The 26,397-nt window shown below is 37.5% G+C and overlaps 1 protein-coding gene across 1 annotated transcript in view; it reads right to left on the minus strand.

Annotated features, from left to right (window-relative positions):
* LOC126413099 (myrosinase 1-like) overlaps positions 1–26,397 on the minus strand; it is a 47,083-nt gene that overhangs the window by 14,266 nt on the left and 6,420 nt on the right. The window contains exons 2-5 of the mRNA XM_050082994.1: positions 15,075–15,205; positions 12,028–12,162; positions 3,841–3,963; positions 3,578–3,757 (exon numbers count right to left, since the gene is read on the minus strand). Coding sequence (XP_049938951.1) covers positions 3,578–3,757; positions 3,841–3,963; positions 12,028–12,162; positions 15,075–15,205 — 569 coding nt within the window. The remainder of the gene's footprint in view (positions 1–3,577; positions 3,758–3,840; positions 3,964–12,027; positions 12,163–15,074; positions 15,206–26,397) is intronic.

Genomic DNA, 26,397 nt, shown 5'->3' on the forward strand with positions numbered 1-26,397 from the left:
CATAACAGTCATATGCTTTAAAGGCTTGTCTCTTGAATCTTACTTGACACTTCATGTTTAATCAAGAATACTTAATTACAGAACAGCATCCCCAACAATATAATGTAATTGATGACCGTCTGCAAGTTTTCCTGTTGAATCTGTTTAAATTTTTTTCGGGTGTGTGACTTCGCTAGATATCTGGTTGTGCTCAATACATCAGCAACAAAATCTGTCGTTGGAAGTCAAGAAGTTCTAGTGGGACAGAATTCAACATCCACTGCCGCTCACTTTCAGCTGTTGACACGATTCATTCACAAAAAAATCATAAGAACTAAGGTCGGAAATGGACGACACATATGAGAAGAACATTTATGACACAGTCATATCTGGACAGTACTGCATTAGATTATATCCCCATCTGTTTAATCTTAATGGCCTGCCACTGCTATATATTTGGTTACTCACCCCTAATGTACTCGATCTCTTCCTGTGTAGAAGTTGGTAGCCTTGACCGGGGCCGTCCCTCAGCCTCACTATTGGCATCCACTTGCTGTCGTACCACAGCAGGGTAATCCCCATCTTGACTGTAGATAGGGTGTGCAAAGATCCCCACCTGCAGAACAGATTTCCTCACAGTCATTCGTGTCCTATATGCAGGTCTCATTTGTTACGTGGTTAGTGTCAGTCGCGCTCTCCAACGACCAATGCATTGAAAAGTTACAGGAGCTCCAACTGGGTTGGCAGAGCTACAATACCCACGTGAAACTGTCGTGCTCTTTCAGCAGCGTCTGCATCCTCTGTCGAATTAGTCAGTGGTTCAAGTCCATCCATTTCAAAAGTAATTCCCACGCTACCTGTACATTGTATGAGAACAAGACTTACAGTTAATTAGATAAGGCAGATCAGAAACAGACGTACATCATACACTGTAGTGTAATATTATATGAAAGGTAAGTTATTTAGAACATAATGTACAGTAATTGAAATGGTATACAATATAGTATTGAGTGACTAGAGACTATGAAGTGCCCTGATATTAGAAAATATATTTGATACCATTTGTAACATGGAAACATTGTAGTCTTTTGTATTTATCCCAATAGCTGGACGTGCAAGCCAGAATCTCCGTGTTGTTGTATTCCATAATTGTTTAAATGCTTCTTGGAATCCGGCTCTGTCTCTCATAAAAAAACAGAGGGACAGAATTAGTGCTATCTCACCTACTGATTAATAGTCACTTTCGACATTTCTGATGTTGGTTATCTTTTTGTCGTGTGTTGACTCTGCGGTTACTTGTTCTGTGTGTGGTATCTTCCTTGTTTCTCCTCTGTGAACTGAGGTATTAAATTCTCTTGCACATTGCTTTTTCCTTGCAGTTGTGCCTTGAGAACTGCAGGGTGTGCTCCTGTCGAAATATCGGCGGTGGTCGGCGACGTCACCCGGCAGCAAACCCGTAAGTTATTTGAAAATACTTATGTGTATTCGATTTATGCTTTAGAAGAGAGCATCACAACTGTCACTGTATAATTCAAAAGAGCGTGATATATATTTAAATTCAAAAACTAAAGGAACTCGAAATGTTCTGTTTCACTTAAATCACCTAGTACATAATGGCATTTCACTTTTTCTAGACTATCGTTACTGAAACGGTCAGCGGTATGTGGTGTTGCATATAAGGAAAAATTTACTCTCTCCAAACTATTATAGCACGTGCTAAATTATTGACATTACCTTTTATCTTTGACATATTTGAGAATTAAACTTGTGCGAAAAGAAAATACAAATGTAGCCGTCTCTCAAATTCAGTGATAGATCACTCATATACATTTAGGAAAGGCAGAGGGCCTTGAAACGACCCTACGGCGTCTACGAGTTTGCAGACTCCTGGGAGTATTTATACTTGTTACACATATGCCAAGGAAAGCCGTCTGCTTTTAGGTTGTTAGAAGTCTAACCACATGGAAACTTTTGACTGATACTGAAATATCCAGCATACACGAAATATAAGATCGGAGTCGTTAAATCCAATAAGATATCTACCGACCGCTTATCGCTTAACTCTGAAAGTGCCTAACGGAAAAGAAAAAAAAATGCATTTTCTGAGAATGTTTTCTTCATGGCTACAAATAGAAAATCTGACGACAGTTATACATGCTGAGATTGCCCAGTCAGACTCTTAGATAACACTGGCTTGCAACTGCCTCAGTGGTTTAACAAAAGACTTTTATTTTCAAGTGAGTGAGTACACTAAAATATGTTGTGCTGAGAGTCAAAAGACTACTAGATATTTAGTCATACCTTAGTAGAGGTCGGCACAATCTATGGTCGAAAGGAATTTGTAGAACACAGATGAAGGAATGGGAGAGCACACCAAAAGAACTTTAAACGATTCGAAGCGGATGCTTGTTGTTTTCAGTGAGGAATACAGTTGACAGATTTGAAGTATTTCAAAGAAAAATAATGTTCCTCCCAGCTACTAGTTTTTTCTTCGAATGCAGCTTTCGGGTGTTTCTCCTATGTCTGTTCATTACTAAAATTCATACATTATTCCGTTAACTGTAATATCTTCCTGTTATCCATTTCATATTTCGACACACCAACACCTACGTTTACAAAAACGGAACAAACGGAACAAATCGGTTACTATACATAAACTGATCGATGTAAGACTAGAGAGGGGTTGGATGAAAGTAAATAAATTCTATTGTCTGAAGTATAGATCCACCAAAAAATGTAATACCAAAACCACGATTGCAATTTAGGAACCTGTGTGCTGCGTAACCATATTCTCTCTCAACAAAATGACATGTACTCACTTGGAAACTAAAAAGACCCATCGACTTAGCACACACATCATCTACACATGTTGGTGTGAACTCCTTACATGGCCATGGCGCTTGGTCCGATTGATATACAATGTGCGTTGATACTTTGCACCTGTATATGGGAAAATATATATTTCGACCAAAATTACCCTTGGCCGCTTTGATACTTCAACGCTTCTAATGACAATTTCGTTGGGTCAACATGGGAACGTGAGTTTTGGAGCCCAATTTTCAACCATTTACATTGATAATTATGCTCCGAATCCCTTACACCTGCACAAGTATTGTACTCTTTCGTCAGGTCTGCCACAGATTGTGCCTGTACTGTTTTAAAGAGAGGAGAAGCATCTGACGTCCATATTAGACGATGATGCACGAATGTCCACCAACTTGCTGTCTACTCGAGAGTTCACTAACTTTCAGCCACTCTCCATAGATGTTCACGAAAGTAGCAGGTGAACAGCCGACCAGATTCACGTTTACGAGCTGCTTGTTCCCAGATAACACGTCATAATATTCTGCCCCTTTTACAAGTCAAATATGTCAATGGCTTCCTCCACCTGTCGCCCATATCGGCCCTCGAATGATTTCCTAATCATCTCCCATTTATTTTCATACATCCCTTTGTCGCGTCATTTGTCGAAACGCCACCAATTGATACTCAGAACTGGGTGGGAAGTGGTCAAAATGTTTTGGTTCATGTGCCTGTTTATCTGACTGAACTGTAATAAGCACTAGGAATGCCCTCCATGTTGTCACGAGGCACTGACCGTTCTGCGAGGCTCTGTCTGTTCGTCGTACTGGTGCCAGACCCGTGCGTGAGCTTTGATGGCGGTGTGTGTTGCCAGGTAGTCTCCGATGCCCGATGCTGGCTGAGAGGGGGCGACTTCGTTCACCGCGTAGCCGTTTACCAAACCAGCTGGAGCATTGATTTTGATCCACCATTTCACCTATGGAATAATAACCCGTAATTATAATTATAGGTAACGGGAACGTGAGGAAAGGTTGTAAGTACTTTCAAACATTAACTTACCCTGTCTCCAAAATTTTCGAACAGTGTCCTGGCGTATTCAACGAAGTAGTCGACCAGCAACCCGTTGGACCAGCCTCCGATGTACTGCAATGCTTGCGGAAGGTCCCAGTGGTACATTGTTACCTGCAGACGACGTACAACAGTGTCGAACTTTGTGATTCGGGATAGAGGAAATATTTTTGATCAAGCAATTAGAGCCACGTGATTATGCCTTGAGGTGTTGTGGGCGGCTGAAAAGTGAGGCAAACTGGTGTTTCTTTCAGGATTTCTGTAATTTATGTTTGGCGACAGGTATTTCACGGCTTTATGATGATTCTTACCTGATTCTATAATCACAACGAAAGTACTGACTTTGATAAGAAACAGATCACTTTGTAAGTTTCGTAGAATTTGAACTTGAACGCAAAGTTGAGTAGACAGCAAGAACGATCAAAGGATCCTATCAGTACAATGAATGGTGGCCAAACATTACCTTGACGTGCGGGAAACGTGTTTACATCGTTATCAGGTTTGTCTAAGGTATTCATATCTGGCTGGAATGATTCTAGGCTGCACTGCTTCATACGTAGCTTGATATGTTAGTTACAGTTGTTCTTACAGTAACAACCTTAAGCCTAATATGACGTTGCATCCTGACTTCATTGTATATTTTTCATCATCCATTAAGTATTGGATCAACGTGAAAAACGATTCCAAGCGCTAAACCGTTGAAAAACTATGTAGTGGAGCAGAAAAAGCAACAACAGTGTGAGAGAGAAACTGTTGGTTACTTGGAGCAAGAATGCAGTCGGATATTAGGCGTGGTATTACCAAAAGGTCATTGCAGTGTACAATGTGGGCAGGAATACAGTGGCGACTGCAGTACAAATTTATGCTTCGACCTTTTGTAGCCTTTATGCAGGGGCAGGAGTCAATGACGTTTACCTTTGACCTTGTCCTTATCCGTGACACCATCTATCAATAAAATCACTCGATCAATAAACTAAGTAAAATAAGTTTCAAGAATCCAAATACCTCGATCGGGATTTATACACCACACCCACCCCTCCTCCTCTCTCCAGCGCATCAGAGCATAGTTTTAAAACGATATTAAAATTCCAGTCAGAATGTAGGTTCAATAAATAAATTTTTAAAAAATATCCAAGATGGAGGAGCTAGTACAACTGGGCCTTATACTCCATTGTCCCTCCCTCTCCTATTGCCAACCGATCAGAGCACAATATTAACAGCATGGGTAAAGAGGAACAAACTTGAAATATTTTCGACATATTTACATAAAACTGCATAAAGATACTTTGCATAATGTAACACCTTTCTTCCTCTATTCTCCAGTCTGAGCTCCGTGTTTTAACTGTCATTAAAATGAAAGAGTCAATGACATTGAGACATAATCATCGGTGTGCTCTAAATAACTACAAATATTCATAAAAAATTTTACCTTTGAACGATTTCCATGTCTAAAATACCGTCGTCCGTTACATTTTCATTATTGACTTCAGAAGTTTTCTATCGAATGGCTCACTAGTCTCATCAGTAAATTTCATCAGAAGTGATGTACCATTCGCTTTGGAATACTGAAACTAGTAGCTATTCTACATAGATAATTAAACATCAACATTAGGTTATAAAATGTAACTAATAAACTGGTAACACATAGTTGCTTAAGACGTGTTTCACTTTAACCGTAGCAGTACCAACGTATTCTTCTGTAATGTGTGACACCAAGGGGATGGATGGGGGGGTACATTACTCCCACACAAAAAATTTAAAAGTAGAAATATCGTTCATTTGCTATTAATTTTATTTAGAACACGCTTTTCCAATACTTACTAATGCACAATTATGATCTACAGCATGAAAGTATTTTCAGCACAATCTCAGCAAAACCAATGCATTTCGTATAATGCGTACATTGGGGAGAGATGTGCATCATGGCCACTACAAAAATTTTCAACTATTCACAACATACATGCATAAGAAAGACCCTGAACATGAAAATATGAATAACATTTGATGAAAACTATCAGATTCTTTACTAAGACATAGATTTCGGGTTAAATTCTACTGATGATTTGAAGCAATTACAGAATCTGGTATAAGAAATCATTAATAAAATGAATAGTTTTTCAAAATTTCAAAATATAAAGCACATGAATAGATTACAATAATTTCAAAATGTGCCCTTGAATACCATTTTGGGTACTCGTTGAATACAATTATCTGTTAATTTATGTTCCATTAGTTACTGTCACCAACAGATGTGTGCACTGATAATCACATTAAAATTTCGATCTATGTACCACGAATTGTGTATGACGCAACACAATCGTAAAACAATTATTTTCCATATTCATGATACTTGTCAAACGACACAATATTATTTCTAAGTCGGTAAAAAGGCATCAACAGAGCACGAAAGTAAAATGTTTACAACTCACTGCTGTCAAAAACACGACTGTAAACTCTAAGCTAAGATGCCCATTGTTAGTTTTTTCTGCAGTGGACGCTTTGCAAATAACATGCATTCATGGTCAAGGAAGTTTGTGCTCTAAAACTGGAAGAGCGTTTTACCTCATTCTGCTACTATAAAAAAAGAGAATTCTATTAGCAATAGATATATATGTTTTGAAGTTAGCAATGTACAAACATACAGATTAACTATTCATTTTATTTTTGAAATCCGTCTTTGATACTGATTTTATTGCAACAAATGTGCTCTTAGTGAAGCTAAACTAGGGATCTGAAACACACCACGTGAGGAAAGGGAAGAAACACTTATAATGCAAACAGAGAAGTGTCTGATTGGAAAGAAAAGCAGTCCTATGTTTTCTTGAAAACAAATACTACGCGTGGAAGGGTTGTCAAAAGCCCTTAAAGTCAATTACTGTTTGGATGACCAAGCTGTTGCTGCTTTTGGGAAAACAATCAATATTAGCTGCATCCTTCGCCGAAATTAGCATGTTTTGGTTCTGACATGTAGTTCTACAAATCCTTTACTCTTCCCAAGAGTCATAGACAAACACTTCAGAAGCCCCAGAGTATATTTAACTCATGGGTCGTCCATTTATTCCCAATATTTCAAGGTTCCAACGCAATGGAAACACATAGTTTGATCTTCAGTACAAGTACAAAAGAATTCAGGTTCACATAGTTGGGCTGGACGCTGTCTGATAGCTAAGGACAAATCACTGAAGGATGCGTACCTCACCTCATATATCTTTAATACAGCATGTGCTAACTTTATGTAGGTGCATATGTTGCGCATATTATGTATTGAATAGGAACACTGCGTTTGTTCAGGAGATGAATATGTGTGTTTATTTCCATTATAGGTGAGGATGCATCCCATATCATGTGCTGAATTGCACACTGGGGAGACGGTAGCAGAAGTTTGTATTCAGTTACAGATAAGCTTTTCCTCATACTTGGCATGACATGCTAGGAACAAGTTGAGACTTGTTCTGACAAGCTATGACAAGCAAACTCAAGTTGTGGTTTGCCAAATCTCTACTTCTTCCCACATTTTCTTCCCACATTGCAGTGGGTGTCAGCTATTGGGGGGGATTCTATTCCACCCGTAACATATTGTTACCTGGGCAACTTACTGCTGTGTAAATGACACATTTATTGTGATGTAATAGGTGAAGAAATATTGTTTGTAGTAGTATTCCTCAGCTAAGCCTGCAAGTGGTGGGTAGTGGACTTCCCAAAAATTTCTAACCTCACATAAACAACCAGGTGGGGATTTTGTCATGGAATTTCTTTTCTCCACCAGTATTCCGTAGTGTAGCCTCCTCATCATCTTTCTAATTTCCAGAAAACATTATATCAAAAGCATACCTGAGCAAGTTCTTAGGGGAGACGTGCTGCCTTAAATTTTGTGTTATGGGCAAATTATCGTAGCAAACGAGATCAAACATCAAAATTTATTTGTATTATTGTACAAAGTCCTAGAGAATTCTAGAGAAGCAATGACTGCATCGACATCTTGTGACATCAAGGAAGTAAGATATACTAGCACTGTGTTTGGAAAATAATGCATCCTACCATGTCACTCGCGGTATCGAGTGCTGCCGTCTTCTGAAATAAGAGGTGTAGTGTGAGCTGCCTTGCCTCTTGTTTGGATATCGAGTGAGTATGTTGGTACAGTTCACAATAAGTTACCTCATACTACTGATTATGCAACATCAAGGTAAGTGCTAAAAAGCAAATAAAAACAGTTTCGGTCGTGTCTCCAAATTTTTTATTTGTTAGCAACCGGTTTCGGCCCTTTTCTCAGACCAGTTGCTAACAAATAAAAAATCTGAAAATGCGATCGAGATTGTTTCCATTTGATTTTTAGTATTTTATACCGACTGCTGTGCTCCAAATACAGAATGATTCCTAAAACTTTAAAATCAAGGTAAGTCCTAATTTGTATCACAAAGTTATTAAGGATTTTAAACAAACAGGGTAATGGCAGTCACCACGTAAAGAGATCCACCCATTAGTATGCAGGGGAATCGTTGACACCCGAGGGGGGATGGAGCCCACCAAGAGGGAATGATAGAGAGCTAGGGGGAATGGTGGCCACCGAAGGTGGAATGGTGGCTACCCAAAGTGAATGGTACACACATAGCAGTAATGATTAACACCCAGTGAAATGACCATTATAATGCCAGCAGTATTTAGTTTTTTACTTTTCAAATGGGTAGAATTCATGTGAGATCACCATTCTCCATCATGTCAGAAAGGTCCGTCCTTATGCTTAAGGGAATTGTGGGCACCACGTTAAACTACCGTCAATGTCCTATTAGTACCACTGATCTTAATGATTAAGATAGGGAAAATATATAGAAGAAAGACAGAGAAAGCTGAAGAGACTGCAACAGATTTGAAAACGGTGAAACCAGCTGTCGTTGAAAGTTTATCGATTTGAAAGGCTAATGTAAATTTTAATTTATTTGGAGCATAGTGCAGATCAGATTCAGGGGTGGAAATGAAGTACCCAAGCTCACGAAGGAACTGTGTCCATAGGTAGAGATGTTAATGACATGTTAGTCTCAGTTTCAGATTCTAATCCAGCTGTGTCTTACGTTGGATACAAAAAATCTCACCAGGTTCTGGCAGAAGGGAAGATATGATTTAAAAAGCAAGCAATTCAACTTCCGATTAGACTCATGCCCCATAGACTAGGATAATCATTCCAAAAGAAGGAAGGTGGGTAATTACAATGATGGAAAAGAGGAAGGTGGTTATTATGACAGTTATGAAGAAGGAGAAGAAGAAGAAGAAGAAGGGAATTATTATGATGTCGTTCACGATTGGAAAACTACGTGCAAATATAGACCGGAATAAATTGGTGGAGCAATTGGTTTTCTCGTTAGTTGTGAAACAGGAAGATTATAATTCGCATGATAATGAAACACTATCTACTGAAGAGGAGCTTCATGAAGCAAGGAACAAAGCATGAAGTTGCGGGAAAAGAAGTTGGATATGAGAATATTAAGGTTCAACTAAGATGGTGACGAGAACATGTAAATCTTTTCATAAAATGTTGTCACTCACGACTTCGGTAAATAGTACCTGTAAGTCAGATCTCCAGTAGTGTTCTAGATGAATGTATTGGTGTTTATATTTTAATTAGCTTTATAGACAATTTAGGTGGAAAAATAACTAATTTTCTTACAAAATCTGTCGAACTTTCTGTGGTTTTTAACTGTGAGGTCAATTTTGGTGAATTTTAAGCTGTAAGACAGATCTGCAGTAATATTCATATGTGACCAGTTCTTACCTGTTGAGATGACTTTAACGCATGGCACTTAAATCGAACTACAATCTTATCAAACCTATAATTTAAGTAGTGCCGAAAAGCAAGCTGCATTTATTTTAATAAGTAATAAAGGTATTTTAGGTGCTGGAATACTTAATTTGAAGCTGCATTCCGCTTGCTAAATTCGTGATATACATACAGTACAATAAAAGATAAATGACTTAATCAAATATTTTTATTTCTGAGGTATTGAACATGCCATTATCTTTGGAGATGCCACATCTCTGTCTCTGTCTTTTGTCACTATGTAAGTGAGAACGTAAAAATCATCTCACTCTGCAGATTAACTGATGTATCGTAATAAAATACCTTCCTTCCTAAAATCTTATTGCGTGGTGGTGTTTTATTAGATGCTGGTGTGGTTGATTACAGTTTCTTAGAGTGGCATAGTTCTGATTGTAGCAGATTCTTCAATCATTTTTAATAATTCGCATGGATTGCATTGTACTGATTTTTTCTAGTGATACACTATCAACACTCTCCTTTGAAGACGGTAGGTGATGACAATACACACCATCAGATTAAATACACTTTATGTTTTTGGACAGTGTACTAATGTAAAAATTTCACTTTATTGCGCTCCTGACGCATTTTTGAGATCATTTCAGAATAACGTGGGGCTCTGTTGTATATTAAACCAAATATGGTATTGGAATAGAGGTCTGAATGCTGCCGTTTGTTGGTCAAGACAGGCAACAGGAGCTTAAAACAGTACTAGATTTTATTTTACGTTTTTTAAATGTTGCACAAAAGCTTTTAGAAAATAAAAATCATCTTCTACTACAACCTCTATGCTTCCCAAACTTTGGCTGGTGCTAGTATGAACCAAAATCAGAAAAATGTCCAATAAACATGGGCTCAACTGCATGTTATTGAACACTTGCTCATCTTTGCCACTCTAAAACACATCCCGTTTACTGAGCAAGTGCTCATAGCTCTTAAGGTCTGTCCATGATTACTGGCCGTTTTCTTCTTATTTTGCTCCATACAACTACGTCTCAGAATATGGAAAGCAAAGAGCTTTCAAGGGAATCGGAGCGATTTGGAGTTTCCCGGGCCAGGGTCTCTTACCTCAAACTGATCCATTAACCCTTATCCATCATCCATGAAAGTATGTAACATCATCACGAAATAACTCTGTATAAGAAAAAGAATACTATATAGTCCCATATTTAGCGTATGATAGTCATTACTGATTGTTAGACGTTACTATTATAGAAGCCCACTTTGTGATACTACAATACCTTATCCCTTAGCAAAATACCAATATTTGTCTTACTGTTAACACTACTATCACTCTTCTCGTGGGTGATGGCTCAGTGGTTAAAATATTGGGTTCAGGTTGCAAAATGTACAACTCTCCATCTGTTCAACCAGATTTCAATTTACTTCATTTTCCTAAAGCAGTAACGTGATCGTTTCCATTGAAAAGAATACAGCGGATATATTTTGGAGTCGTTCGTTATTTAAATCTTGTGTCTTCTCTACACACCTCTCGACGTCCACGGTGCTGAAAGTACAATGTAATCGCAGTTTTACGTCGCCTCATCAGTTCAGTGACTGAGAGAGCCGTTCTCTTGTGGAACTAATATGTATGTTCATGGTTGTTTTCTCCACTATGGATTAGTCCTGATACTAAACTAGTATTCAGAATTGCTCATTTGGTTTCCTTAAACCAGTACTGCAAATCAATGGCTTCTCGCTGTAGCATGCGAACATCTGCAACTTCACAGAAACGACACACTTGATACCACTCTAACACAATGATCAACTTGGTTACCGATCTCTTTGTTGGTTGCCAACCTCAGCTGCATTCTAGTCGACTGTATTCTATTCATCTGAATGGAGTGTTGACTCACAGAGAAAATAACATGCAGCCGGATTATAGATTCCCTTGTAATACGTTTCCTTGTCTCCTTGGATGCTTCGCCGGCCTCATCGCCAAAGAAGCGCTGAACTGTGTCGTTTATCAAACTAGTTTAGGCAACAATTACCCATAATTTTTATTATTTGCGGGCTGTGCTGTTCACAACGTAGTGCTTGATAAGTCCAATCACAATTATTAGTCTTCATTTAAAGCCAATGAATTGTATACAGGCTATGCTCAGGTAGATATTAATCCGACTGGGTTAGCAGTTTCGGTCTTAATGCTTATATAACGACGAGGAAAAGTTCGCATGCCTTTTTGCGTTTCACAGGAAGAGCCTAGAAATATAATTTTGGCTCTATAACAGCAATGTTCTTTATTTTGTCGTACTGATAGCATTCTCAAGTACCCTAAACATATTATTTGTAGGTGTTTATAAATGCGCGGGAGAGTTACTGCACGAGTTAAAGTTTGTGAATACGACTTCCTTACATTCTTACTAACTTACCAGAGGCTGAATTCCGTTGGCGAGTAGCTCGTTGATGAGGTTGTTGTAGTAGTCGATACCACCCTGGTTGATAACGTCGAGATCACCGGTGGGCAACACACGTGCCCATGAAATCAAAAATCGGTATACGTTCGCCTGTTCAATCACAAGGTATTACTGGTAGCGATAGAAAGATTGGGGGATTGATGGCTTATGTTTGGTTTTTAATTTATATATTAATGCTGAATTCAGTGAGTGGTACATATATTTAAAACTGAAAACACCTACTCGGGCAGTATATTGGACGACGGTCCTGTAGAAGATTGAAAAATGTGCCAGGAATAATGGTTATACGTTGATTAATAGATTTACGTTTTGACTTTAAAAAAAGAAAACTGAAAAAGTGTAACATAAATTCACCTTGATAATATTCTGGGAACGATTCTGAAGTAAATTGTTTGAATTCTGGAAACCTACAACTACTGTGAAGATATAGAAGAAGACAACGATAGGCATGACGTATGTGACATGGTAATTTTTGTAATAAGCCATAAAACCATCTCGCAAGTCTTAAACAGATGATTAGATACAACAGTGGACATTAAAAATTAAAACTCGTTCTCTAACTGCCACGGCTTTGCTTGTGTTAGTCGAAAGAGCGAGTGGTCTTCTGAAAAAATTTCTTACTCAGTCGGTACCGAGTGACGAGTCATTATGCAGTTAATACTACGCAGGTTGTGTATGTATATAGAAATTCCTTTGCGTTACGTGCGTAATAACTCGTCACCCGGAAGCAATTGAGTAAGAATTTTGTTTTCGTAGAGCCACGCACTGTTTCGACTAACACAAGCACAGGCATGGCAGTTAGAGAACCAGAACTAAATTGGTGGGACATAGTAACAGGAAATAAACAAGTAAAGAGGGTAAATCATTGACTTGTTACAGTACAATTTACGTTTCTGGGAAAAAATACTCTTTGGTAATAAAATAAGGTACCCGATTACAAAAATAAATATTTTGCAGAAATATGTAAAATTAGTTGGGAGGACAGGGTATTATGGAATTGGACAATGTGATTATTATTCATCCTGGGCTGTGTAAGTGAGGTTTTGGTTCTATGAAAGACAAAGGAAAGTGCGATGAACAAATGAAATACCTAAAGGACAGGATTATAGTTGGAAACACAAAGCGCTTTCTCATCACGGATGTAGAATGTTAATTTGGTGAATAGAGCTTCTCAGAAATACCTGCAGCCAGCCACCTTTGAGGATGGTTCAGTTTTTAAAATTTGCACCATCACAAAAGGCGAATGGAGGCAGTTATCTCCGAAAGTCCTTAAAAGGTATTAGTTCACACACAGAAGTACAGAAGAAAATTAATAGTTTCCTTACGAAGAATGCATCTCCATCCTGGTATCCAAAGGAATTATATGTACCGTACGAGGGATGAAGATCAATAGTAAGGACGACCAAGATAAATGTGAATAAGAACGGAAAACTGTGAGCAGCTACACAGACAACTATGAAGAAAATGTCTATAAGAAGAGGAAGAGTAAACTTTCTTACTTAGTAGCTAATGGGAGTAAGGAACAGGTCCACTTTACAGATCTACCAAATACAGATCGAAGTAACGCTACACAATAATAATCGTAATTTGATTGGCTCTTCCCACCTTGTTGCCGTACTCATTAGCAGACTGCAAATGTAACGATAGCTTAAAATTATATATTACTTGTTGATCTCACAAGCAACTGAATCTTAAAAAAAGAAGTCTGCGGTTTTCATTTTCGCTGTTGTCACTCCATGGTTGGCTCCTAGCATTTGCGTTAGCCTGAAAATCTACAAAATTTGTCGAACTATTTCAGACACACTATTGAATCTGTCGACTATAAAATAATCTCTTCACATTTATCATTGGATATACTCATAATAAATTTTTCTTTTCGAGAAAACAAGTTATCTTGCTATTTTAAGGATTATTTTTTCTCCTTCTTACACCTCCAAAGAAATTCTGTGTTCTAAAACCTTTCCGATATGAATGGCTGTCTGGAATTCGTGTCGTTTGGAAGCATTTTATAACTTTTTAAGTTCCTGCCACTAGAACCTTTGTGGCCCACGACATTCACACGGAAACGTTACGATCGCAGGCTGTCTCGACTAAATGGAATAGTAGTAGCCTTCGATTTATTCGGCAGTCTTTTCTTCCTTTCCTCAGTAATTCGTAGTAACACGATATCACAAAAATTTTCCACAAGCAATTGTCACTAACATGGAACAAACGAAAATGTGACCCACAGAGGAATAGAGGAGGACTGTATCTCCATGTTTCTGGGGATTACGTCAATATGTATGAAAGTAGCTGTCAAGTATAGCAAAGAAGGACATGTGGATCACTGGTTAAAGCACTCACACGCATATGTGAGGAGCGGGGCTCAAATCTCCCCTCAGAACACAAGTGCTTTTTCTGTATTTTGACCTAAATCGATTAACTCGACTTTCAGAAAGTTTTCTTTCCAAGTGACACCGAAGTTATCCCGTTTCATCCTTATCCGTTTTGGATCTTAGCTCCAAGTATAGTGATCTCTTTGTTGACGCAATAATCTCCCTTTCTTTGTTTTTGTATTACCCAAATTTTTTTACTTTGTTCTTCATTGTCTGGTGCTGGAATGATCCTTGTACTTTATTTGCATCCTCTGACTGCTGACTAAGACAAACGTGTTCTTTCTTCTATAGTTCGAAAGGACGCCACATCTGTAGTAACTGCAGTCTCCCCCGATATTAGATCTTCCAAGTCCTAGTTTTAAACAATTTTCGTGTAATTGAGGTTCACCATTTGAAATACTCTTAGGTGTTTATCCAAACCAAATTATCCCTGAAAATAAACGGACGCCCTATTTTCGAGGAAATATACTATTTCTGTAGTGTTAGAACACTTTGGAAAGCAAATTGGGTAACTAAAATATGACTATTTTGTTACGTCGTATGAGTAGAAGAGAAAATGAAGCAGATACTGAGTTGAAGTCTGCATAAGCAGACGTTAGTCTTTTTCGCTTTGGAAAGTCTACTTACTTTGAGTGCCCTCAGCATCTGCACGTCCTCCTGGTACTTGTGGTAAGAATCGCAGGAGACGTCCCCGGTGTCTCCTGTGGTGTATTCAGGATGGTTGTGGAAGAAGTAGTCCCGAATGCTCTCTCCTTTACCTATGCAAACATGGTATATGACATAACCCACTAACTATTGTCATGTAAGTTTATTATTGAGTTTATCGAAGAAAAACAACAACATGGAATATCCTGAAAGCGTATGTTATTGTAAGCAGTAAGTATAATGGAACAAGTTTCATAAACAGTTTTCTTTTGTTCTTTGTTACTTTTCTGCGGAATACAGTTAATGCTTCTAAACTCGCCGTCTTCATTCCAGGCCCCTTCGACTTGATACGCGGAGGTTACAGCTCCAAACATAAAGTCGTCAGGGAATCTATTAGTGGCTGTCTGAGCCGAAGCTACGGCCAAAACAGCCGTAAGGGCGATCAGCAAACTCATGATTGGAAATTTTCAGTGTCATTGTGTGAGCTGGTGCAAGGCGTAATATGTAATTTATTTACGCTGTAATTTCGTAAGATGTTGCAAACCAGTATATAGATTATATCTGATTGGTTTATGTTCTCATCATACAATTAGAGGATTTATTTAGGAATAGACACTGACGTAATATACAGGTACTTCTCACAGATGTTAGAGAAAAACTTCCTGTCTGTGTGATACGCGATGATATCAGTATAGGCTTTCTTATCTGTTGCGTTTGAATACTCTGGTTTGCTCCACGGGTGTGTTAGCAACAACGGTTCTGGAGAAAAGGAAAGTCGCCATCCATTTCAAGGAAATGACTGATCGCTTAGCTAAACACTAAGTCTAAATTATAAAGACAGAAATTATTTACATGTTTTGGGACAGTCCTATAAATGAGTAAAATCCTATGAAAAAAAGTCTTCTAACTGAATGAAGAACGATGAAATTCGACAATTTTCGTTGATTTATTAGATTTTTAAAATGAGTTCCCTTGAAAGAAGTACTAAATTTAGGATGTTTGAAGAACAGCTTTCTGAGCGAAACGTGAAAACAGAACAAACTGAAAGATACGATCAAATGTTTTGTGAAATTATTTCTATAAAAGTAAGAAAGGAAATAAATTAGAAGAACATTTGACACACCTTTGAATTATGCTCGAAAACACGCATAGTTAATGGGGGCAGCTTGAGAATTATAAAGGCACATTTGCATACCGTGCGTGAGTTTCCTCGGAAACGCGAAATCTTAATTAAATAATTAATCTCTGACAAATAAATAAAGCCTATGGCACAGAACTGCAGCGCTATGTCGCTGATAAAACAGAAAACACAATTACGATACTCTTATGTTTCATTAAGAAGGGAGAGGTCTTGTAGAATAGCTGAGGCTGGAAGCACGTATATTTCATTGACTGGCACACCGCCATATTTGATGTTATATAAAAACACTGCGAGTTGCAATCTTACTAGGGACTCGATTCTGTAAAGAATTTATATTTATGAAAGTAAGTAGAATTATTTAACTGTAGGCTTATTGGTTGAATATATCTGATTTAACTAACTGTGTAAACTTTTTATGTTTAGTAGACAGTCACCTCTGTACGACGTATTGACAAGGCTGGCAAAATTACTCTAATATTGAGAATTTAGATTTGAGTCCGCACCTACCGCAGCAGTCTTTGGAAACGATTTAAATACGAAGTCCGATTATTTGAGTCTTATTTCACGGTCAACTACGAATAACATTGCATTTACGAAAAAGCCATTGTCAAGCGTCTGATACCAAATAATTAAACGTCCACGTTCCAGATAAGCAAATATTAATTACAACCAATCACTATCATACAGATAAATAATTAATATTTTATTTTATTTTATTTATTTTATATTGGTGGCTGCGTGTCGGACTTGTTATTTTGTCATTTGTTACATTGTTCTCTTTGTTTCATGTGAAAAATCAACTTTCTGGACCTGGACTTGACTATATGAGAAATAACAAAAATCAGAAGATATTTGCCAATTATATAATTTTGCGGGAAGACGCAATGAAGCTTCCAGCAAAATAAGGTAAGACGCAGCATCTTGGCATTGGCAGGCTTGACCAGATGCATAATTCAGTGTATTAGCTCTTCAGTAGATTCTGTAGTATTTCTTTCGCGCGTAGCAGTTTTCAGTGATAAATTTCATTCTCAGTACTTTTCCTTAAACAATAACTTCTGCAACAATACCAATACACGAGTGTACAATATGGCCGACTTCTGTACGATACGTTGTAACACGGACAGCAGCCATTAACAATAATCCCATATTCAGTTTACATTTCTAAATTAACAAACAGCTATTGTTGCTACGAGCGATTCATGCTCAACTGCATTTTATTTTAAAACCAGTGTCAAACATTATTTTCTTGAAACATATATCACGTGTGGCATGGTCATAACTAGAAAGCAATACGCAAAGATGGAACAGCAAAGACATACTATTCAGACGCAATCCGACTCGGACGAGAGACAAGTGTTAGAAAATGACTTTACGACAGCAACCGGTAGTGACGATTCATCAAATATTGACGCGAGTGTTAACGGAAATTTTGACAATAGGCCGTCCACCACAAAAATTTCAAAGTCTCAGTCAGAGCCCATGTTAATACATGACGTCACGTCTAATGACGCGGCGGGGGCAGAGACCTTGCAAACAGTAAACATTGCCAACATGTTACAAATGCTAATGAAACAGAACGCGGAAAACATGGCAACCTTAAAGACACAGTTAAAGACACAAAATGACGAAATTAAATCTGATCTCATAGCAATCAAGACAGGTAATGACACTTTATGTAAACGTGTAGAACTTATAGACGCCACACTGACCAAACAGATGACTGATCTCAGTACGAAATTTTCCAAGCTTAATACGATACAAGAAAAGACTACAAATGACGTAGCACTTTTACAGACACAATTAAAAAACCTTAATCTCACGTGTGAAGCTCTTACTGAACAAATTCAAACATATCCTTCAGTACACGACAACCTTGAAAAACGAATTACTGACGTGCAGAATAAATTTGACGATGTTGAACAACACCTGACTGACATCTTACAATCTGATGCCACAGCTCATTTTCAAAATATTAATAAAGAATTTCATGATTGGGTAGAGAACAAAGACAAACATTTTGAAAGATGCATACGTGAAAATTTACCAACAATTGTGCACGACTCCGTAGCGGAATACATCACTAATAACAAACAGCTGATTAGTGACGCAGTACAATCCGTCACTGCACCCATGAGACAATTCACCGATCAACCACAGTCTGAATGTAACGAAGATATCAGTCAAAATGTACAGTTCAGAAACCAATATACATTTGAGTATGACGCACACATACCGCACACGACAAACACACAAGAACAAATCACACCACGACTACAACACATACCACGACGTGCAACCACAAACACAAGCTATTATAATGGTAAACCACAGCAACATTATCGTAATTACTCGCCAGCTGAACATTGTAGTAATTACAGTGGACGAAATCCATATCATAATGCAAAGGAAGAAGAAAGCTCAATAAAACACAGGCAATTTCAAGCTTTTATCCCAGAAAAACGAACCATTCATCAGGTGATTTTTCTTAAATCTTTTAGTAACGCATTTCCACGCACTTGGAGTGACCGGAAAAAGATTTCATATATTATCGGTTACATCAAAGGCGATGCAGCTGTCTGGGCATACAGTCAAGCTGACGTATGTACCACGTACAGTGAGTTTGAGCGTGCCTTTCTGAACAAATTCTGGTCGCAATCCGTTCAGGAGCGACTCAGGAGACAAATTTTAGAACCTGAAACTTTTAACAGTAAAAATGGTAACTTACGCAGATATTTTGAGAAATACTTGAACATGGGACATTTTTTAGACGAACCAGTCGCAACACGTGATATACTCCGTGCGTTGAAGGCCAAATTGCCTTTCAACATTAAAGAAAAACTCTTACATATTCCGGATGACGATCCAGATTATTTTTTAACAGCTTTAGATTCGGTCGACATGTTACTAGAAGATCAGCGCTTCGCGCGGCAAAACAGCAGCCACAATGTTTATACTAGTGGTATGCAAAACATGCAGGCTTGCCAACTCAATTCTGGCGCGCCCACAGTTGGATACGCGGTACAGCAAAAACAGCAAACTCACATGCCGTCTCAATACGGAAATCAAAATCAACACGCGTATTCCAATACGAACAACAGTTACAACAGTAATAACACTCCATGCGGCAATCTATACAAAAGGCACCGCGGTAATAACAACAACGGTAACAACGGATACAAATGTAACAACAAAAACACAAACAGAAATAGAAATAATAATAACTACGAGCCAAGACAGCATCAAGGCTGGACTCGTAGCGATCAGTACTTTCATTCAAACACTGCTTTACCACAGCAGCCACCAGGACACAATTGGAGCATACCTTACGACCGACAGGTAAGTTATAATGCGCAACAGCAACAACAACCGCAAAAGTTTGGAGATCACAACAGGCAATAGCCGAATGTGAATATAATAGAAATGACACCTGATACACAACCTCAATCTGTGTCAGTACCTAATACAAATGCTAATCCAACAAACTAGAAACAGTCACTTCTATGCCCCGGGTCGTGGCTGAAGAATTCTTGGGGGGCGACTTAAATGTTAATCAGCTATTTGACACTACAATTGAACAACAAAATATTGATATGCCTAATAATTCTAAACAAAAACTACCTGTTTTATTTATAAGATACAACCACAATGACAATATATCAGATGAACTTTTGCAAGACAGTACACAATGTCGTTCAAACACAAATGAAATTGTTTTAGCATCTACTACTGGTGTAGTAGGTGGGATTCCAACTACTATTATCTTAGATACAGGTGCAGCTGTGAGCGTTTTGTCTTTTAATTTCTATAAAAAGATGTGTGAATTGGAGCCTGTGCCTGAGTTTCCTGCCCAAAACTGTAAAATAACTACTGCTCTAGGTAATAAGTCATGTAGGGTTACGAAGCAAGTTTTTGTAAACATTAAAATAGGGAATGGAACCGTACAATGGCCATTCCTGGTTGTACAAAACCTTGTGACAAAATGCATATTAGGAATAGATATTATGAGCGAGAAGGACTGCATTATAGACTTCTCCAAAGTTAAATGCATTTTAAATGATAAAGGCAGTGTAATTATTATTGATTTGGACAGGAGAACTCTAAAGCATGATAAACACTGTACAGGGTACAAGGTTCAGTTAGTACTTGACAATGACATTCAAGACGATCACACACACTCATCTGACACAGAGCTAATGGACTTGAAAACATTGCTTGATCATAAGATAAATGAAGCTACAGCTCTCAGTGTACATGAACGTATAAAACTACAGGAAGTGTTATCCAAATATTTACAAGTTTTTACCAAACGATTAGGTGTTATCAACACGTATGTGTACAAGATGGAAGTTAAGCCTCACGAGATCTTCTACCACAAGACATATAATGTACCGTTATCTCAACGACCTGCTGTGTGGCAAGAATTAAAACAAATGTTAGACTGGAAGGTCATTGAACCATCCACCTCACCTTACTGTAGTCCTCTACTTGTTGTCAAAAAATCAAATGGTAGCATTAGGCTAGTGTTAGACGCACGAGCAATTAATGAAATAATTTTACCGGTTCACACAAAACCCGAAAATTTAGAAGAGCAATTACAGAAATTTCTAGATGCAAAATATTTTTCCACAATAGATCTCGCTAATTCATTTTGGCAAGTAGGTATCACTCCTGATTCTCGGAAATATACTGCATTTATGTTCGGGGGGCGAACCTATCAGTTTTGTGTTCTACCCTTAGGATTGAATGTCAGTTCCGGGGTATTCATTACAGCCCTGGATACCGTGCTTGGCGATGATTTAGTTGAGACAGTCACACACTATGTAGATGATATACTGATAGCTACACAGTCTTGGAATGAACATGTTGACACACTTCAAAGAATTTTAGAAAAATTTGCACAAGCTGGAGTCACAGCCAATCTTAGAAAATCAAAATTTGGTTGCAGTGAGATAAAATATTTAGGACATATCTTTAATTCACAGGGCATACGTCCTGATCCCAGTAAATTAGATGCTATCAGAAACTTTGCTAGCCCTCGAACTAAAAAGCAGTTAAAATCATTCCTTGGGCTATGTTCATTTTTCAGACGTTTTTTACCACAACCACTTTGAACAGTAAACATCTGCTAAATCTACTCAGAAAGAATCAAGTTTGGATCTGGTCGGAACAGTGCCAGAATGACTTTAATACAATTAAACATGCTTTAGTGAATGCAAACATATTGAGCCATCCAGATTTCAATTTAGATTTTTGTAGATCTTGTGACGCTTCACGTACTGGCTTGGGCTGTTGCTTATTTCAAGTTGTAAAGAATAAAGAAAAGGAACAGATAAGAATTATTGGGTTTGCAAGTCGTACTCTAACTGAATGTGAGCGTACATACTCCACTACTGAGTTAGAAACACTTTCCATAGTCTGGGCATTCAAGAAATTCAATTATTATTTATTTGAAAACATACAGTAATTTATACCGATCACCAGGCCCTGACATTTTTGTTAACATGTAAACTTGTACATCCTAGACTATCACGATGGGCAGTTACACTTCAGAACTACTCTTTTGAAATTAAGTACATAAAAGGTAAGGACAACACCATTGCCGACGCTTTGTCTAGACTTCCACAAGGTATGAATGAAACCAACAGTGACTTAGAAAATATAAATGACTACAGGATTTTCTTAATGCAAGACAAGCAGTATCACCAATATTATATTGATATGTGCAGAAACATGGCTAAATTACAAAAATCTGATCCTCACTGGTATAAGATAATAACATTACTGGTAGAAAAACACAATCATCCTTTGACTAGGTATTACAAGTTACACAATGATGTGTTATTTTATCGCCAACATCCAAATGCTACTAACTGGTGTGTATGCATTCCCAAAGAGTCTGAACGTAATCTGATTTGGCACACACACTTAGTTTGGGGTCATTATGGGACGAAAAAGTGTTTGGCAAAGCTCAGCACATACTGTTATTTTAGCAATATGAGAAGAAAAATTTACAGGGAACTGAAAACATGTGTCATATGTCAAAAATCAAAACCTCAGAATTTATCCACAAAAACAGATTTACATTCTATTTTACCGAGTAAACCCCTGGAAATTCTATGTACTTACATCAGTGGACCGCATCCAGCAAGCTCTGGAGGTGTCAAATATATCTTAGCTTTTTACGATATATTTTCTAAACATGTAAAACTTTATGCTTTAAAATCCGCCACTGCAAATGCTATAATACGAAGATTCTCAAGTGATTACCTGACGCACGTGGGAAAACCTAAAGCAATTCTGTCAGATAATGCAACATACTACTCTGGGTACAAATGGAGAAATTTCTTGAAGGACAATAACATTAAAAGTATATTTATTTCAAAGTTTAGTCCACAATGTAACGCTACTGAAAGACTTTTCCGAGAACTAAACCGATTCATGAGGACCTATATTTCATCAAAACATACTAATTGGGTGTCCTACCTAAGTCTTTTCGAAGACGTACACAATAACTTAAATATTTACAATACAAATTACACACCTAACGAGATCATGTTCAGTTGCAAACAGAACGATCAATGGATTCTATCTTGTCAGACAAGGAAATCACACCTGAACAGAAAATAAAAGAAGTATTGACTACACTGGCACATCACGCACAGATACGAAACAAACATCACACAAACATAATAAAAAGAAAACAAAAATTCAAGGTAGGTATGCTTGTACTACTTCGTACTCATCATAAATCTGTAGCACTCAAACGACGCAATGCTAAGTGGCGTCTGCTATATGAAGGACCTTATATAATTGTTAACATACCGCATCCTGGTGCGTATCTGTTACAACATCCTAGAACTAACAAAATTATTGGGCTATACGCACACCGAGATCTTAGAGCATTTCATGCTAAATAATGTCAAAGTCATACCCATGAAAACATTGCTAAGCAACTCGCAAAACACAGATAATAAGTAGTATAGAAAATTTTCATTTCAGCGGTTCCAGTGACGCAGTTGAAGACAGAAGAACTTTTCTTTCAACGCCGCGGCACCACCGAGAAGACTGAATATTAAAGTAAAATTTATGATTACGTAGCAGTGAATGATATATTAATTTTTCACGGAACATTTGTGACTGTAGGTACCACTGACTTGGTATGACACCTGACGAACCGACAGACATCATCTGTGAAGCGATCTTTTACTTCGAGAAATTGATTAGACGCACATCTCTCAGCAAGAAAAGCATCTACCAGTAGCCAAGGCCACACAGACACTATACACACACGCACAAAACGCGAGGAATCGAACAGTTTTCCGTCTCTTATTATTTTGAATATTTATTGAGTAGTGAAAACGCCTGGTCTTGCCTACTGATGTAGTGAATGTTGTGTCTAACCTATCTTAATTTCAGATGACATAAAAAAAAAAACATCGATAAAATCCCAGCAAAACCGTTAAAGAGGACGTAAATATCTGCAATTCATGTAATCAAATGTGACACAATGTAATAATTTATAGCTATGTAATGATGATGTAAACATGTTTATGTGTAACTGTATTATATTTATGCTAAGAAAATATGTGACGTGTATATGTATGATTACTTATGTTTTTTTTTAACTGATGTATAATGTAACTGTTACTATGTGAAAATTTGAACAATAACGAGTGCCAAAATGTAAAAAAAAAAAAAAAATACTTAAAAAAAATGCGTAGTGAACCACTGTTCACGGACATTAACGTACATTACTAAGTCTGCAACTACGCAGAAACCTATGTGAAAGAAACTGTTAATGACATTCATGATGCATCGTACCTTTGTAAACGCGATGAACGATTTCTTCGATAAGTAACTACGAACATTTAGGTGAGCTATATTTAAAAAAAAAAAAACTGAAAATGTGAAGTGCGTAATTGGTGCATCGTCTAGTGACATTACTACAGTATCTAACTTCAAGATGTTAACTGGATTAAATGGTCACAACGTGCCTGTCCAGAAAACAACACGACGAGTGGAAGAATTTTGGTTGGAACTTCAGGGAATGGAATGTTCTCGAAATGTGACGGACACACTTACCTGGACTGTCCAAGGATCGACGCCAGCTATGTGCCGTCCGAGGTTCTGCAACCAAGCTTCCACGAAATATCGAAAACAAACTGCATATGGACCAATTACTCAACGGGTCACGTCTGATCTGTAATAAACAATGCTTTTTGTCACAACGAACTGCATCTCAACGACTATAATGGAAATAGGAAATGGACATTCTTATGTATCAATCACGTTGTTATACAGCGATGTTACTGTGATAAAAAAAAAAGAAAAACTTTACCACGACGACACTAACCTGTGAAAAATTATTGTGCAGCAGATGAATATAAACTGTAATAACGACACGATGTGTATAAGTCAACGCACCTGAAACAAAAAGACATTTTTTTTTGAAGCATTTCATTGGCATACTATGTAACTAAGAACATTCAACAATCTAAAGTTGTATTGTATTATAACAAATATTGTAATTTTAAAACTAAGTTACCTGTCATAGAATGTAGTCTTAATATGTAATCTTGGTGGAATATTTTCTTTGTGCAACGACTAAGAAATGCGCGCGCACACGAACAATATGAACTGCAATACTGTGCCGCGTGATCTAAATTTACGATATAACGGCAGTGCCGGAGTCATAATGACGCTTCTGCGCATGCGCGCCCTCTATTTTGCCAACATAAGAACTTTTACGGCGCACGCGCGTCATTCAAATTTTGTATATAATATACAGTATAATGTAAGTCATGTAAATAGTTGTAGATAACTTAGATTTTCTTGTGCCTTTAGGTGAATTGCTCGCCTGCAGGTGTGTCCTTTCGCCTCGCAATTCAGGGGGCAATATAAAGGCACATTTGCATGCCGTGCGTGAGTTTCCTCGGAAACGCGAAATCTTAATTAAATAATTAATCTCTGACAAATAAATAAAGCCTATGGCACAGAACTGCAGCGCTATGTCGCTGATAAAACAGAAAACACAATTACGATACTCTTATGTTTCATTAAGAAGGGAGAGGTCTTGTAGAATAGCTGAGGCTGGAAGCATGTATATTTCATTGACTGGCACACCGCCATATTTGATGTTATATAAGAACACTGCGAGTTGCAATCTTACTAGGCACTCGATTCTGTAAAGAATTTATATTTATGAAAGTAAGTAGAATTATTTAACTGTAGGCTTATTGGTTGAATATATCTGATTTAACTAACTGTGTAAACTTTTTATGTTTAGTAGACAGTCACCTCTGTACGACGTATTGACATGGCTGGCAAAATTACTCTAATATTGAGAATTTAGATTTGAGTCCGCACCTACCGCAGCAGTCTTTGGAAACGATTTAAATACGAAGTCCGATTATTTGAGTCTTATTTCACGGTCAACTACGAATAACATTGCATTTACGAAAAAGCAATTGTCAAGCATCTGATACCAAATAATTAAACGTCCACGTTCCAGATAAGCAAATATTAATTACAACCAATCTCTATCATACAGATAAAATAATTAATATTTTATTTTATTTTATTTTATTTTATTTTATTTTATTTTATTTTATTTTATTTATTTTATAGAATGTACATCCACTTTGCAGATATTTGATTGATTCTCTACTGAAAAATTTTTGGCACTGATAAATTGCTGAAACTGTCCAATAGCTCTGAGCTTTTGTGACAGAAATATGTCCAGGCCACACAACAACAGACTGCACTACCAGTTTGCTACCCCCCCGCCCTACATCCACCCCTCCTACTGTTTCACACCCCAGTCGCTGTACATGGGGGCCAGAACTGTTTTCTCCACACACGGATGTGAAGCTAAATATTTAGAAAGAAAGCTGAAGCAAAACTGTTAATGTACAAAATAAAATACTATGAAAACTTTTTGAATCGGTGTGGGATGATAATAACATGGAATGGACGACATTGGATTATATTAGATTCAGTTTTTGTTCCATAGACTCAAGAAATTAGATGCTTTTCTTGGGTGTGGAACATGTCAGAAAGTATAACATAAAAACATGAAACATTTGAATGTAATACTTACTACTCTGATCATTTGTCATGAGATTGTTGAAATAGGTGAATACAATGCAGTAAACTGGAACAGCT

The sequence above is a fragment of the Schistocerca serialis genome, chromosome 7 (assembly GCF_023864345.2).
Source record: "Schistocerca serialis cubense isolate TAMUIC-IGC-003099 chromosome 7, iqSchSeri2.2, whole genome shotgun sequence".
In the NCBI taxonomy this organism is placed as follows: Eukaryota; Metazoa; Arthropoda; class Insecta; order Orthoptera; family Acrididae; genus Schistocerca; species Schistocerca serialis.